The sequence below is a fragment of the Panulirus ornatus genome, chromosome 11 (genome assembly GCF_036320965.1).
Source record: "Panulirus ornatus isolate Po-2019 chromosome 11, ASM3632096v1, whole genome shotgun sequence".
Classification (NCBI taxonomy): domain Eukaryota; kingdom Metazoa; phylum Arthropoda; class Malacostraca; order Decapoda; family Palinuridae; genus Panulirus; species Panulirus ornatus.
Window position 1 is genome coordinate 36367261 of NC_092234.1, and position 15464 is coordinate 36382724.

Sequence of the window (15464 nt, forward strand, 5' to 3'; positions counted from 1 at the left end):
CCATCGTCCGTGCCTAACCCCCACCCTGTCCACCTTCCGTGTCTAAGCCCCACCCCACTGCCCCTCTGTCCATGACTTACCGTGCGATCATTCTTCGGCTGGATGGGTCTGTACGTGTTCAGGAGCAGCTTGCCCGCAGTGTCTTCCAGCTTACGGAACTCTTTAATCTGTGGACAAGAAAAAATTTCTCCTGAATCTCCGACGGATGAATATTCTTCCGTGATTCTCACAAGAATAAATGTATGAAATACTGAATACTGTAACCCCCTTTCACCAGTGTCAAGTAATTTATACACAGAATACCTTACTCCCTGAGGCAATCTGGTTTAGGTACGGAGATTTTTTTGTGTTTGGTCAATAAGTGAAAATTTATAAACATGTCTGCCTTTGCTTAATTTAGAACCTTCTATCAAATTTACTGTGAAAGTAGAAAGGATTTTAAGTTACCATTTTTAGATTACTTTATTCACAGGGACAGAAATATGTTAAGTTTAGCATATACAGAAAACCCACTAATGTTTGTTCTTATATTCATTATTACTCAGCTCAACATGATAGAATTAATTATCATCTCAGTCCATGTTCCTGAGAATATTACGTATGTTCAGTCCACAGTACCCTTGGATAAAGACAGAAACTGAATATTCTCCTAGTTTTGTAGAAGTTTACCTGTTCACTGGATATTGGGATGGGGACAGGGAAGACGGTCCACTGAACGATCTCAGCACAGGTGGGGGTGGTGAGAGAGCCCTGGTACCGGAAGAAGACATTGGTCGTGGCGGGCAGCAGATTCTCCAGTGGGAGGATGGAAATAATGGTGTCTGTACCTGTAGAACAGTGAAGTTTATGATGGTGTACGTACATATGTATGTTGTCCAGGTTCACAGTTTCCTCATCCAGTTACTCCATTCACCCACCACTCAATCTAGAAAAGTACTTTTTTTTTCTTTACCAAGTTTCTTAATTTCATGTTATATCCTGTGGTTGCTGTCTGTATCCTGTTTTCTGTTGACTTTATAAAACTGGCGAGAAATCTTAAAGTTTGTATAGGTCAGCCTTCACTCTTCTCTCTTCCATGGTGAGCAAATTTAAGGCATATAGTATTTTCAGCACATACATATAGTATGTATGTGCTGAGAGGTGCAACTGGAGGGATGTCTGATCATTATCTTGTGGAGGCTAAGGTGAAGATTTGTATGGGTTTTCAGAAAAGAAGAGTGAATGTTGGGGTGAAGAGGGTGGTGAAAGTAAGTGAGCTTGGGAAGGAGACCTGTGTGAGGAAGTACCAGGAGAGACTGAGTACAGAATGGAAAAAGGTGAGAACAATGGAAGTAAGGGGAGTGGGGGAGGAATGGGATGTATTTAGGGAATCAGTGATGGATTGCGCAAAAGATGCTTGTGGCATGAGAAGAGTGGGAGGTGGGTTGATTAGAAAGGGTAGTGAGTGGTGGGATGAAGAAGTAAGAGTATTAGTGAAAGAGAAGAGAGAGGCATTTGGACAATTTCTGCAGGGAAAAAATGCAATTGAGTGGGAGATGTATAAAAGAAAGAGACAGGAGGTCAAGAGAAAGGTGCAAGAGGTGAAAAAAGGGCAAATGAGAGTTGGGGTGAGAGAGTATCATTAAATTTTAGGGAGAATAAAAAGATGTTCTGGAAGGAGGTAAATAAAGTGCGTAAGACAAGGGAGCAAATGGGAACTTCAGTGAAGGGCGCAAATGGGGAGGTGATAACAAGTAGTGGTGATGTGAGAAGGAGATGGAGTGAGTATTTTGAAGGTTTGTTGAATGTGTTTGATGATAGAGTGGCAGATATAGGGTGTTTTGGTCGAGGTGGTGTGCAAAGTGAGAGGGTTAGGGAAAATGATTTGGTAAACAGAGAAGAGGTAGTGAAAGCTTTGCGGAAGATGAAAGCCGGCAAGGCAGCAGGTTTGGATGGTATTGCAGTGGAATTTATTAAAAAAGGGGGTGACTGTATTGTTGACTGGTTGGTAAGGTTATTTAATGTATGTATGACTCATGGTGAGGTGCCTGAGGATTGGCGGAATGCGTGCATAGTGCCATTGTACAAAGGCAAAGGGGATAAGAGTGAGTGCTCAAATTACAGAGGTATAAGTTTGTTGAGTATTCCTGGTAAATTATATGGGAGGGTATTGATTGAGAGGGTGAAGGCATGTACAGAGCATCAGATTGGGGAAGAGCAGTGTGGTTTCAGAAGTGGTAGAGGATGTGTGGATCAGGTGTTTGCTTTGAAGAATGTATGTGAGAAATACTTAGAAAAGCAAATGGATTTGTATGTAGCATTTATGGATCTGGAGAAGGCATATGATAGAGTTGATAGAGATGCTCTGTGGAAGGTATTAAGAATATATGGTGTGGGAGGAAAGTTGTTAGAAGCAGTGAAAAGTTTTTATCGAGGATGTAAGGCATGTGTATGTGTAGGAAGAGAGGAAAGTGATTGGTTCTCAGTGTATGTAGGTTTGCGGCAGGGGTGTGTGATGTCTCCATGGTTGTTTAATTTGTTTATGGATGGGGTTGTTAGGGAGGTAAATGCAAGAGTTTTGGAAAGAGGGGCAAGTATGAAGTCTGTTGGGGATGAGAGAGCTTGGGAAGTGAGTCAGTTGTTGTTCGCTGATGATACAGCGCTAGTGGCTGATTCATGTGAGAAACTGCAGAAGCTGGTGACTGAGTTTGGTAAAGTGTGTGGAAGAAGAAAGTTAAGAGTAAATGTGAATAAGAGCAAGGTTATTAGGTACAGTAGGGTTGAGGGTCAAGTTAATTGGGAGGTGAGTTTGAATGGAGAAAAACTGGAGGAAGTGAAGTGTTTTAGATATCTGGGAGTGGATCTGGCAGCGGATGGAACCATGGAAGCCGAAGTGGATCATTGGGTGGGGGAGGGGGCGAAAATTCTGGGGGCCTTGAAGAATGTGTGGGAGTCGAGAACATTATCTCGGAAAGCAAAAATGGGTATGTTTGAAGGAGTAGTGGTTCCAACAATGTTGTATGGTTGCGAGGCGTGGGCTATGGATAGAGTTGTGCGCAGGAGGATGGATGTGCTGGAAATGAGATGTTTGAGGACAATGTGTGGTGTGAGGTGGTTTGAGCGAGTAAGTAACGTAAGGGTAAGAGAGATGTGTGGAAATAAAAAGAGCGTGGTTGAGAGAGCAGAAGAGGGTGTTTTGAAATGGTTTGGGCACATGGAGAGAATGAGTGAGGAGAGATTGACCAAGAGGATATATGTGTCGGAGGTGGAGGGAACGAGGAGAAGAGGGAGACCAAATTGGAGGTGGAAAGATGGAGTGAAAAAGATTTTGTGTGATCGGGGCCTGAACATGCAGGAGGGTGAAAGGAGGGCAAGAAATAGAGTGAATTGGAGTCATGTGGTATACAGGGGTTGACGTGCTGTCAGTGGATTGAAGCAAGGCATGTGAAGCGTCTGGGGTAAACCGTGGAAAGCTGTGTAGGTATGTATATTTGCGTGTGTGGACGTGTGTATGTACATGTGTATGGGGGGGGGGGGTTGGGCCATTTCTTTCGTCTGTTTCCTTGCGCTACCTCGCAAGCGCGGGAGACAGCGACAAAGTATAAAAAAAAAAAAAAAAAAAAAAAAAAGATGATATTCATGCTGAGGCCATCCTAGTGGCACTGCATTTACTCTGGGTAGATTTTACCAACCATGTTAAGAAGGAAGTGAAGTCCTTTTGGAGGTAGCATGTTCATATGCCTTAATTCTATTCTACTTTCTCCCGGGGCTGAGGACTTGGTTTTCTGTATGGCTGTACCAGGTTTGGGTGGGTCATATGCCATGGAGAGGCAGTTGTCAGGGGCCAGTCTGGCTGAGGGTATGGTGTGGTGTGGGATGGTGCTCTCTGGTCTGAGTCAGTCAGTCAGTCAGTTACTTCTTTTTCATGATCTTAGTTGTAGTTTCTGTTTACTCCAGGAGTAATCTTGAACACTGTTCTCCATGTGTTCTTGAATTCTATCACCACATCATCAGTTGTGTTATTATAACAGTCAACTTTCATATATAACATGTCATCTCTGGGATTCCCTTGTAAGCATCTTGCTCCTTGCCATGATGTTTCTGTGTCACTATATTTCTGTTCTACGGAGTTGATGATATTGCCACAGCACAGGTTATGTTGTTCTCATGCTTTTTCAATTGAGGTTGCTTTTTCTATTAAGGTCTGCTGGAGGTCTTTACATTGTTGGTGTAAAGCATAGGTACGGTTGGCATAAGCTAGATTATTGTTGAACTCCACTCCCAAACCAACTTCTGCAGTTTCTCACTCGAATCTGCCACCCCAACATAGTGTCATCTGCAAACAGTAACTGACACAACTCTCCCTCCCCCCCATGAAAGACTGAAGACCTTCCCCTTTCCCCGATAGCTTTGTATTCACCTTTCTCACCACCATAAATAGATTAAATAGCCATGGTGACATCAAAAACCCGTTCCGCAGACCTATTCTATCACTTATTCTCCTCTCTTCCTCTGTCACACATACCTTACAACTCACTGCTTTTAATAGATCTCGTCTTACTCCATAATATTCATAACACCTTCCACAAAGCATCTCTATCAACCCTATCATATGCTTTCTCCAAATCCATAAATGCCACATATAAATCCTTCTTGTTTCCCTATACATTTCCTATGCAAATTCCTATAACAAAACACTTGATCCACACATTTTCTACCATTCCTGAAACCACACGGTTCCTCCCCAGTCTGATGCTCTGTACGTACCTTCACCCTCTCAATCACTCCTCTCCCATACAACTTACTAGGTACACTCAACAAACTTATGCCTCTGTAATTCGAATATTTACCTTTGTCCTCATTCTCGTCATACAATGGCTTTATATAGACATTCCGCTAATCGTCAAGCATTTCACCATGATCCAAAAATACAGTGAAAATCTTAAATAATCAAAAACACAGTCTCTCTCTCTCTTTTTTTTTTAAGAAATTCAACAACAACCCCATCCATTACAACCACTTTGCCACACTTCATTTTATGCAAAGCTTTCACCACCTCTTCTCTTTTCACCAAACCACTTGTCATGACTTTCTCACTTCGCATACCACCACGTCCAAAACACCCAGCATTGATAGCATGTCGTCAAACACATTCAACAGGAATACTTACCAGCCTTTTGGATGTTAGAAAGACCGGCGATGATTCCCTCGAGATCAGAGTTTCGCAAGGGACTGATGATTAGGTTGATGCCCAGCACAGCCAAACCGTCCTCGTACTTGACAGCTTCCTCCACGCTGCCGTACTCTGTCTTGTAGTGCACCAGGTGCAGCTCAGCGGGGAATCTGCACATCACAACAACATTAACAAATACGTCTGTTTCTCTGTCCTACCAGGAGCTTTATCTCTATTACCATGTGACAAGGGGAACAGGTTCAAGAAAGAAATGATAGCAGTCATTAATGGCATACCACAAAAACATGAAAGGTCGAAGTTTATGTGCAAATTTTGTGGGTCCCTCCCACCTACCATAGTCCTTACAGTCCACCTGGTTCCCTTCCACCTGCAAGTCATCACAATCTACCTGGGTCCATTCCATCCTTCATAGTCCTTACCGTCGATCTGGCTTTCTTACACCCGCCATAATTCCCATGGCTTTCATTGTTTTTTAAGGTGAAGGTTCCAGTCACGGACAAAAGTCCACATCAAGGCCGGGTCGTAATTGATATCTAGAGAGAATAATGAAATGACAAAGAAGAGACAAGGGAAAGTGTTCACAAATTTTGGACGTGTAGGGAAAGAAGCAGTTATCAAAACAGCCAACCTTGAGGTGCCGATGGCCACACAGTAATCATGTGATGCAGCAGTGTGCCGGCGTAGGGAAAGAGGGTCATGTTTGGAATCAATCCCTTGTATAAACTGAGCAACTGTTCAGAAGAAAAGAAGTTTCAACATCTAAACAGGACACCCAGTCTCTTAGAGGCAGACTTAGCTCTTTCTGTAAAGTGAGGGTTTTAAGCAAACGAAACAGACGAGCAAGCACAGGTGCAAGTTCAGACACACACTTTCAGTACGCAGGGATGGATGCCATCAGGACCATATTCCCTATAGTCTACCCAAGTCCCCCATAACCTACGACGATAGTCTTTACAGTCAACCCGAGTCACTCTCACCAACCACAGACGCTCCCTTTCACCTGTTATGGTCCCCACAGTCTACTTGGAAACCATCCACCAGCCACTGTCCTTATAGTCCACATGGCTCCCTTCCATTTCATATGTTCCCCACAGTGTACCTGGGTCCCCTCCATCAGCCATAGGTCGTACAATCCACCCGAGTCCCTTCCACCTGCCATACTCCCCGCAGTGTACCTGGGACCCTTCCTGCCACGTCACACTCCACCTGGCTAACTCCTTCTTGCCCTAAGTCTTACAATCCCGACTTCTACTTGCTATAATCCTAACAGTGTACCTGGCTCTCATCCTCCTGCCATAGCCCCCAAAATCTACCCGGATCCCTTCCTTCTACCATAGTCCTTACATTCCACCTGGGTCACTTCCACCTGCCGTAGTCCCCACAGTCAATCTTGGTCCCTTCTGCCTTTATTTTCATGTTGAGGACTCCAGTCACGAACAAAAGTCCACATCAAGGCCGGACCTTAACTGAAATATAGGGAGAATTATGAAAAGGAAAAAGAAAAGACAAGGGAAAGTATTTACGAATTCTGGAGGAAGCGAAAAACTCGTCTTTTAAAATGTGCCAGGTCACACTTATTGGGAAAGACATGAAAAAGTAGAGTCCCAAAGCTTCGACGTGCAGGGAAAGAAGCATTTATCAAAACGGCCCACCCTTGAGTTGCTGATGGCCTCCGGGTAATCGTGTGATGTAGCAGCTTGTTGAGTATTGCTTGGTCTAGCTAGTGGTGGAGGATCACAAAACAGCCAGCTCTCGGGAGCAAAAACCAGAGTAATGATTATAGAAGAGGGAAAGTGAACTGAGGCACCCGTCCTCCTGCCATGGTTCCCACACTCTACCTGAGTTCATTCCACCTGACTTGGTCCCTACATTCACCTGGCTTCACTCCACCTGCCTTAGTCCTTACAATCCACCTGGCTTCATTCCACCTGCCTTAGTCCTTACAATCCACCTGGCTTCATTCCACCTGCCTTAGTCCTTACAATCCACCTGGCTTCATTTCACCTGCCTTAGTCCTTACAATCCACCTGGCTTCATTCCACCTGCAATAGTCCCCATAGTCTACCAGGGTCCCTTCTACCTACCATGGACCTTACAATCCACCCGGGTCACTTCCACCTGCCATAGTCTCCAGAATCTACTTGGATCTCTTCCACCTACTGTAGTCCTTACAGCCCACCTGGGTCCCTTCCACCTGCCATAGGCTTTACAGTCCACCTGGATTCCTTCCACCAGCCATAATCCCACAGTGTGCTCGGGTCTCCTCCACCTCCCGCAGGTCTTACAATCCATCTGATTACTTTCCACCTGATATTCTCTCCATAGTGCACCTGGGTCCCCTCCACCTGCCACTGGTCTTACGGTCCAGCTGGCTTCCTTCCACCAGCCATAGTCCTTACAGTCACCTGGGTTAAATCCACCTGTCATAGTCCCCACAATATACCAGAGTTCCCTCCACCAGTCATTTGTCCTACATTCCACCTAGATCCCTTCCTCCTGCCATGGGTTCTACAATCCACCTAGGTTCCTTCCTTCTGTCATACTCCCCCACAGTCTAACTGGCTTCCTTCCACCTGCCATAGTCATCATAGTCCACCTGGTCCCTTACACCTGCCCTAGTTCTTTCTGTCAACCTGGCTCTCTTCCACCTGCTATGGTATGCACAGTCTGCCGTGGTCCACCTGCCATAGTCCTTACATTCCACCAGGTTCCCCTCCACCTGCCAGTCCCCACAACCAGTGGGGTCCTCTCGTTGCCATAATACCTCACCTCTTATCTCTGATGGTGTGCTCAGAGCCCACGCTGTCGTTGGCGCCCCAGTGGAAGTGGAACTGCAGGAAGGCGTAGTTCCCTGTCAGTCCGCCTCCAGATATTGTGGGCACCTTCGCCGTGTCCAGCATCACCTGGGCTGCCGGCAGAACATGGACTTTTATCTCTCTCTCTCTCTCTCTCTCTCTCTCTCTCTCTCTCTCTCTCTCTCTCTCTCTCTCTCTCTCATTGGCCTTCCTTACTTAAGAACATAGTTTCAAGAGTATATAAATCAGGCCTTTCCATTTCATAAGCCAAACTTAATACATTAACAGACTTATCTCCTTAATTCAAATGCTTGTTAATCTTCTCTCTTTCCATTTTGAAGTAATTATGATAGCTCACTCTCATGGTATTATCATCATCAAGCGGTGATTTGAGTCATTAGCAGGAGATGCAGGCCTCGTGCATGCACTGGAGCTATTAATAGTATTCTTGAGTCATTAGAAGCTATTATTGTCCTATCCGAATCACCAGAAGCTAGTAATGGCCCACCTGAGCCACCGGAAGTCAGTGGCAGCACACCTGAGTCACCAGAAGCTATTAGAGACTCACTTGAGTCACCAGAAGCTAGTAATGGCTCACCTGAGTCACCAGAGGCAACTCACCTGAGTCATCAGAAGCTACTGCAGACTCACCTAAGTCACCAGAAACTTGCGGTGACTTACTGACTTGGGTCACCAGAAGCTAGAGGCGACTCACCAGTCACCACGAGCTAGTGGTGACTGAGCCATCAGAAGTTAGTGACGACTCACCTGTGACATCAGAAGCTAGTTGCAACTTAGCTGAGTCGCCGGAGGCTAGTGGCCGACCAGTTGAGTCAGCAGAAACTAGTGGCGACTAACGTGTGTCACCAAAAGCTAGCAGCAATTCACTTGAGTCACCAGAAGCTAGTGGCGACCTACCAGAAGCTAGCAGAGACTTAACTGAGTCACCTGAAGCTTGTGCCTCACCTTAGTCATAAGAAAGCGATATTTGTCTACCTAAATCAGCAGTATTTAGCAACTGCGTACCTGAGTCATCGGTATCTAGTTAGGCCTATTCTAATCACCAATAGCTAGTACCGGTCCACCAGAGTTACCACTAAATACTACCGGTTCACTCGAAGCACCAGTAGCTATAAAGATCTCCCTAAGTTACTAAAAACTAGTACATGTCCAGCCGACTCGCCAGTAGCTAGCATCGGTCAAGCTGACTCACCAGTAGCTAGCATCGGTCAAGCTGAGTCACCAGTAGCTAGCACCGGTCAAGCTGAGTCACCAGTAGCTAGCATCGATCAAGCTGAGTCACCAGTAGCTGGCACCGGTCAAGCTGACTCACCAGTAGCTAGCATCGGTCAAGCTGAGTCACCAGTAGCTGGCACCGGTCAAGCTGACTCACCAGTAGCTAGCACCGGTCAAATTGACTCACCAGTAGCTAGCACCGGTCAAGCTGAGTCACCAGTAGCTAGCATCGGTCAAGCTGAGTCACCAGTAGCTGGCACCGGTCAAGCTGACTCACCAGTAGCTAGCACCGGTCAAGTTGACTCACCAGTAGCTAGCACCGGTCAAGTTGACTCACCAGTAGCTGGCACCGGTCAAGTTGACTCGCCAGTAGCTAGCACCGGTCAAGCTGTGTCACCAGTAGCTAGCACCGGTCAAGTTGACTCACCAGTAGCTAGCACCGGTCAAGTTGACTCACCAGTAGCTAGCACCGGTCAAGCTGTGTCACCAGCAACTAATACCGGTTTCTCATCTGCATTTCATTTCTAATTGTGTTTGTCATTACCTTACCCACTACAGTGGTCAGGAAGGACCGGTCTGTGGTTCAGTACCTCCTCCCGGTCCTCTATATCACAGACAAGTACGACGTTTGTCCTCTTGCTCACGTAGCGTTCCAAGTGGTCAGTCGGGTGTTACGTGCTGTGCACGTCATCACCAACACAAGTGCTGACATTTCACCAGGCCTGCCACTCTTACATGGTCAAGACCCGTTAGTATTCTATGTCTTATATAAATATTTCAAGGTTTTCCAAGGCTTCTTGTGTATTCCATCCTACTGATGTCGGGGACTTAAGTGTCTTCCGCTGTGAAAACTCTTTTGAACTTGTCACTGATTTTCTTGCTTCTCTCAGCTTCATCCACTATAACTCTTCCCTTTGAATCCCTAAGAGTAATTATCTGCTTTGTAACTGTTAATTTACTTCTGATGTATTTGTAGAGAAGTTTGGACTATCCCCTGCCTTGACCACGACATTCTTTTCCATGTTTCTTCCTTCTTTCTAATCGTACCATACTCGCCTCTCGCTCTCTGATACCTTATAAACACTGGCTGGCTGTCTGCCTCATAGCACACCGCGAAGCCCCTTTGCTTTATAACACCCTTTACTGAACCACTCCTTTCCTCTGCGTTCGAGGCTAGAGGTACCCCTGTTCCTACTCCTTCACTGTAAATTTCCTATGCCCTTCTCCTACAACGCCCTGGATCCTGGCTACTGAACTGCTTCCCAGGTTATGCTGCCACAGAAACTGTTCGGTTCTGTGTAGTTTCCACTGTCACATCTCTGCTCTTTTTTTGTAACACCCCCATGTACCACATAATCAGACTGAAACATTATGTGGTCACCTTTTCCAAGTGTTGCATCGTATGTGATATTCCTCACCCCCATGTCACTGTGTATGAAGACGAGCTCTAGTAATGATAGTGCATCAGTCCCTTTCATCACGGTCTTTACTGACGTACAGGTCTGGGCTTTCTTGTATGCACTCAAAGAACTTGCGTCTTCATGTTCCCCCCGTCTCCATGAGAAATAATTTCTCCCCATTCTATCCCCTTATGACTGAAATCCTCTTTTAACAGTACTTTACTATATCTGAGAAGTGCGTCATTGCCGTAATTGTATATTGTTTTGAGTTCTTAAGATTCTCTAGGGAATTATCAGTGCCACTATGCTCTTCTTTCAGACAGTTACTCTTCCCTGTTGTACTGTGGCAAACAGGTCACAGCTATCTATTATTATGACAAATTCTATGCATTCCATGCTACCATGTAGCGCCCCATTCGAGTTGCTGGGGGTTAGTAGCACTCCATCTGAACCACCATAGGCTAGTGCTCTCTACCTGAATCACAGGAGGCTAGCAGCACTTTATCCCAAGTTACTGAAGGCTGATAGCATCTAATTCAGTCACTGGAGACTAGCAGTGTCTATCTGAGTCACTGGAGGATAGTGGCACCCTACTTGAGTTACTGGAGGCTAGTAACGCTCTTCCCGAGTCACTGGAAGCTAGTAGTTCCCCACCTAAGTCACTGAGAGTAAGTAGTTTCCCATTTGAGTCACTTGAGGATAGTAGTGTTCCATTAGAGTCAATGGAAGCTAGTAGTGCCTAACATGAGTCATGGAGGCTAGTAGCACCCCAGCCGAAACATTAAACGTTAGTAGCATCCCATCCGAGTCCCTGGAGGCTACTGCCTTACCAGAGTCACATCGGAGCCACTAGAGCCTAGTAACTAGTTGCGCCCCATCTGAATCAATGAATGCAATAAGCACCCACTTGAGTCACTGGAGGCTAGTAGTGCCATACCTGAGTCAGTGCAGCCTAGTTGTGAACCACCTAAATCATCGGAAGCTAGTAACACCTCATCTGAGTCAAAGGAGGCAAGAAGTGTCCCTCTTGAGTTACTAGAGGCTAGTAGTGCCCTACTTGAACTACTAGAGGAGATTAGTACCACACCTGAATCATCGGAAGCTACAAGAACCCCATCCAAGCCACTGGAGAATGGTAGTGACCCAAATGAGTTCGTGGAGACTAGTGCTTTATCTGAGTCGCTGGAGGCCAAGAGTACCTCACCCGAGTCACTGGAGGCTAATAGCATTGCACCCAAGTCACTGTAGGCTAGCAGTGCCCCACCTGAGTCACTAAAGCCAAGTAAAATCCCATCCGAGTCACTAAGGCCTAGCAGCATCCCCCCTGAATCACTGGAGGCTAGTAGCACTCAATCCGAGACACTCGGAGCCTACCCGAGTCACTGAGGACTAGTAACAACCCATCCGAGTCTCTGGAGGCTAGTAACAACCCGTGCAATTTACTGGGGGCTAGAAACTCCCCACTTGACTCACTAGAGGCTAGTAGCGCTCCACCTGAGTCCCTGGAGGCTCGTAGTGCCCAACCTAAGTCCCTGGAGGCTAGTAGCAACGCATCCGAGTCTCTGGAGGATAGTAACAATCCATCCAAGACTAGGAACTCTCCATCTGAGTCGCTAGAGGATAGCAGCGCTCCATGTGAGTCAGTGGAGGCTCGTATCAACCCACCTGAGCCACTGGAGGCGAATATGTCACATCTGAGACACTGGAGGCTTGTAGCACTCTATCTGAGTCACTGGAGGCGAGTAACGCTCCTTCATCCAAGTCACTGGAGGCCAGTAGCACCCTATCCAGCTTACTGGAGGCTAGTAGTGACCCATATAAGTCACTAGAGCCAAGTAAAACCCCACTTGAGTCACTGGAGCCTATTGGCTTTCCAACTGAGTCACTGGAGCCTAGATTCGACCCACTGAATCGCTGGGGGATAATAGTGTTCCATGTAAGTCTGGAGGCTAGTAGCGTCCAATCTAAGTCACTGGAGGCTAGAAGAGCCTCACCTGAGTCACTGGATGCTAGTAACGCCCCAAGTGAGTCACTGGAGTTTAGTAAAACCCTAAATCAATCACTAGAGGCTAGTAGTACAGCATCTGAGTCCCTGGGGGATAGTAGCAATCCATCTAAGTCACTAGAGTCTAGTTGGGATCCAATTGAGTCACTGGAGGCTAGTAACGTAATTCTTGATTGACTGGGAGCTAGTAACGTAATTCTTGATTGACCGGAGGCTGGTAATACTCCTCTCAAGTTACTGGAGGCCAGTGGTGCCCATTTTGCCCCTTTTAAGTGACTGGAAGTTGATAGTGGCCCACCTGAGTCACTGGAGGCTAGTAGTGACCCTACTGAGTCACTGGAGGCTAATAGTATTCTATTCATGTCACTGGAGCCTGTTGCGACTCACCTAAGTCACTGGAGGGTAGTAACGCCACAGCTGAGTCACTGGAGGCTAGTAGCTCCCCATGTGAGTCACTCCAGGCTAAAAGTGTCCTATCTAAGACACTAGAGTCTAGTAGTGGTGGCCCACTTGAGTCACTGGAGGGTCGTAGTGCCCCATCTGAGTCACTGGAGGGTAGTAGTGCCCCATCTGAGTCACTGGAGGTTAGCAATGCCTTACGTAGGTCACTGGAGGTTAGTAGTGTCTCAGCTGGGTCACTGGAGCATAGTACCACCCAACCTGGAGGCTAGTAGTGCCCTGAGTTACTGGAGGGTAGTAGCGCCCGAGTCACTGGAGTCTAGAACGGTCCCGTCTGAATCACTGGAGGCTAGTAGTGCCCCATCTACGGTGCTGGAGCATAGAAATGCCCAACCTGAGTCACCGGAGGCTATCAGTGCCCCATTTGAGTCACGAGAGGCGTCCCGCCTGAGTCATTGGACGCTAGCAGCGCCCCATCTGAGTCCCTGGAGGGTACTAGCGTCCTATCTGTTTCACTGAAAGCTAGCAGTGTCCCGCCTGAGTCACTGGAGGTTAGTAGCATCCCAGCTGAGTGACAGGAGGCTAGTAACGTCCTTCCCGAGTCACCAGTGTCTGGTAGCGCCCTCCAGCGTTACTGTAGGTTAACAGCACCTTATCTTAGTCATTGGTGTTTAGTAGCGACCTACCTAAGTCGCATGATGCTAATAGCCCCTAAACTGACTCACCATAGACTAGTAACATCAACCCACTTAAGACAAACTAGGAACTTCATATACAAATCCATGAAAGGAAGTTATATCCTTTATGAGTCACTAGCAGGTAAGTACATTTCATCCGGGTCACCAGAAATTCTGAGCTACTGGAATTTGCTAAGCCCCTAAAAGTTCACCATCTGCTAGAAGCAAGCGAGATGCGTACTGGGTTACCCCGAGTCGCTGAAAAGTGAAAACGTTCAACCTTAAAGTCACTAGCAACGGTTTCTCCGGGTCACGTAGCGCTATGAGTGACCCATCTGTCACTAAAGTTATCAATGGGCGAATTGAGTTACTAAGAACAAACAACAGCTTAAGTAAATCATTACAAGCAGACACCATAAGGCGTTCGAAATTGATGGCTAGTAATGACAACATCTGAGTTACAAAAAGTTACACAAGGAGCATTTGAGTCACTTAAAGCTAGCAATGGCTCATCTGAGTCAGGAGTAGGAAGTCCCAGCGTACCTGGGTCTCAGGAAAGGAGTATCATGGTACCTGTGTGGCCGTTGTTCATGATGGTAGCGCTGGTCGGGAAGGTGTCATAATTCGTGAAGACAAATGGTGAGGAGATCATTGGCTTGGCATCAAAGGGGTCGAGGTTGATGGGAGACTGGCGTGAGCCACCACACAGAGGGAAGTCGATGACCCACTGCGACGGAGCTGGAGGGAGAAGACAGGGTTCACGACTGATCAACATGATAAGACCTTCTGTTCGTCTGTACTGTATGTATGTGCTGGTACTGCTGTATGTATATATGTGCTGGTACTGGTGTATGTATGTATGTGCTGCTACTGCTGTATGTATGTATGTGATGGTCCTGCTGTATGTATGTATGTGATGGTCCTGCTGTATGTATGTAAGTGCTGGAACTGCTGTATGTATGTATGTGCTGGAACTGCTGTATGTATATATGTGCTGGTACTGCTGTATGTATGTATGTGATGGTCCTGCTGTATGTATGTATGTGCTGGAACTGCTGTATGTATATATGTGCTGGTACTGGTGTATGTATGTATGTGCTGGACCTGCTGTATGTATGTATGTGATGGTCCTGCTGTATGTATGTATGTGCTGGTACTGCCGTTGGTATGCATGTGCTGGTGCTGCTGTTTGTATGTATGTGCTGGTGCTGCTGTGTGTATGTTCGTGCTAGTCCTGCTGTATGTATGGACATGCTGGTCCTATTATACGTATGTATTTATGTACTGGTCCTGCTGTTTGCATGTATGTGCTGGTCCTGCTGTATGTATGTATGTGCTGGTGCTGCTGTATGTATGTATGTGCTGGTCCTGCTGTATGTATGTATGTGCTGGTCCTGCAGTATGTATGTATGTGCTGGTGCTGCTGTATGTATGTATGTGCTGGTCCTGCTGTATGTATGTATGTGCTGGTCCTGCTGTATGTATGTATGTGCTGGTCCTGCAGTATGTATGTATGTGCTGGTCCTGCTGTATGTATGTATGTGCTGGTCCTGCTGTATGTATGTATGTGCTGGTCCTGCTTGTATGTATGTATGTGCTGGTCCTGCTGTATGTATGTATGTGCTGGTCCTGCTGTATGTATGTATGTGCTGGTCTGCTGTATGTATGTATGTGCTGGTCCTGCTGTATGTATGTATGTGCTGGTCCTGCTGTATGTATGTATGTGCTGTCCCGCATATGTATGTACGTGCTGGTCCTGCTGTATGTATGTATGTGCTG

General features: G+C 46.5%; 1 protein-coding gene across 1 annotated transcript in view; it reads right to left on the reverse strand.

Annotated features, from left to right (window-relative positions):
• Positions 1-15464, reverse strand: part of LOC139751141 (uncharacterized) — a 295019-nt gene that overhangs the window by 3797 nt on the left and 275758 nt on the right. The window contains exons 10-14 of the mRNA XM_071666239.1: positions 14259-14423; positions 7943-8081; positions 5150-5322; positions 670-827; positions 81-167 (exon numbers count right to left, since the gene is read on the reverse strand). Coding sequence (XP_071522340.1) covers positions 81-167; positions 670-827; positions 5150-5322; positions 7943-8081; positions 14259-14423 — 722 coding nt within the window. The remainder of the gene's footprint in view (positions 1-80; positions 168-669; positions 828-5149; positions 5323-7942; positions 8082-14258; positions 14424-15464) is intronic.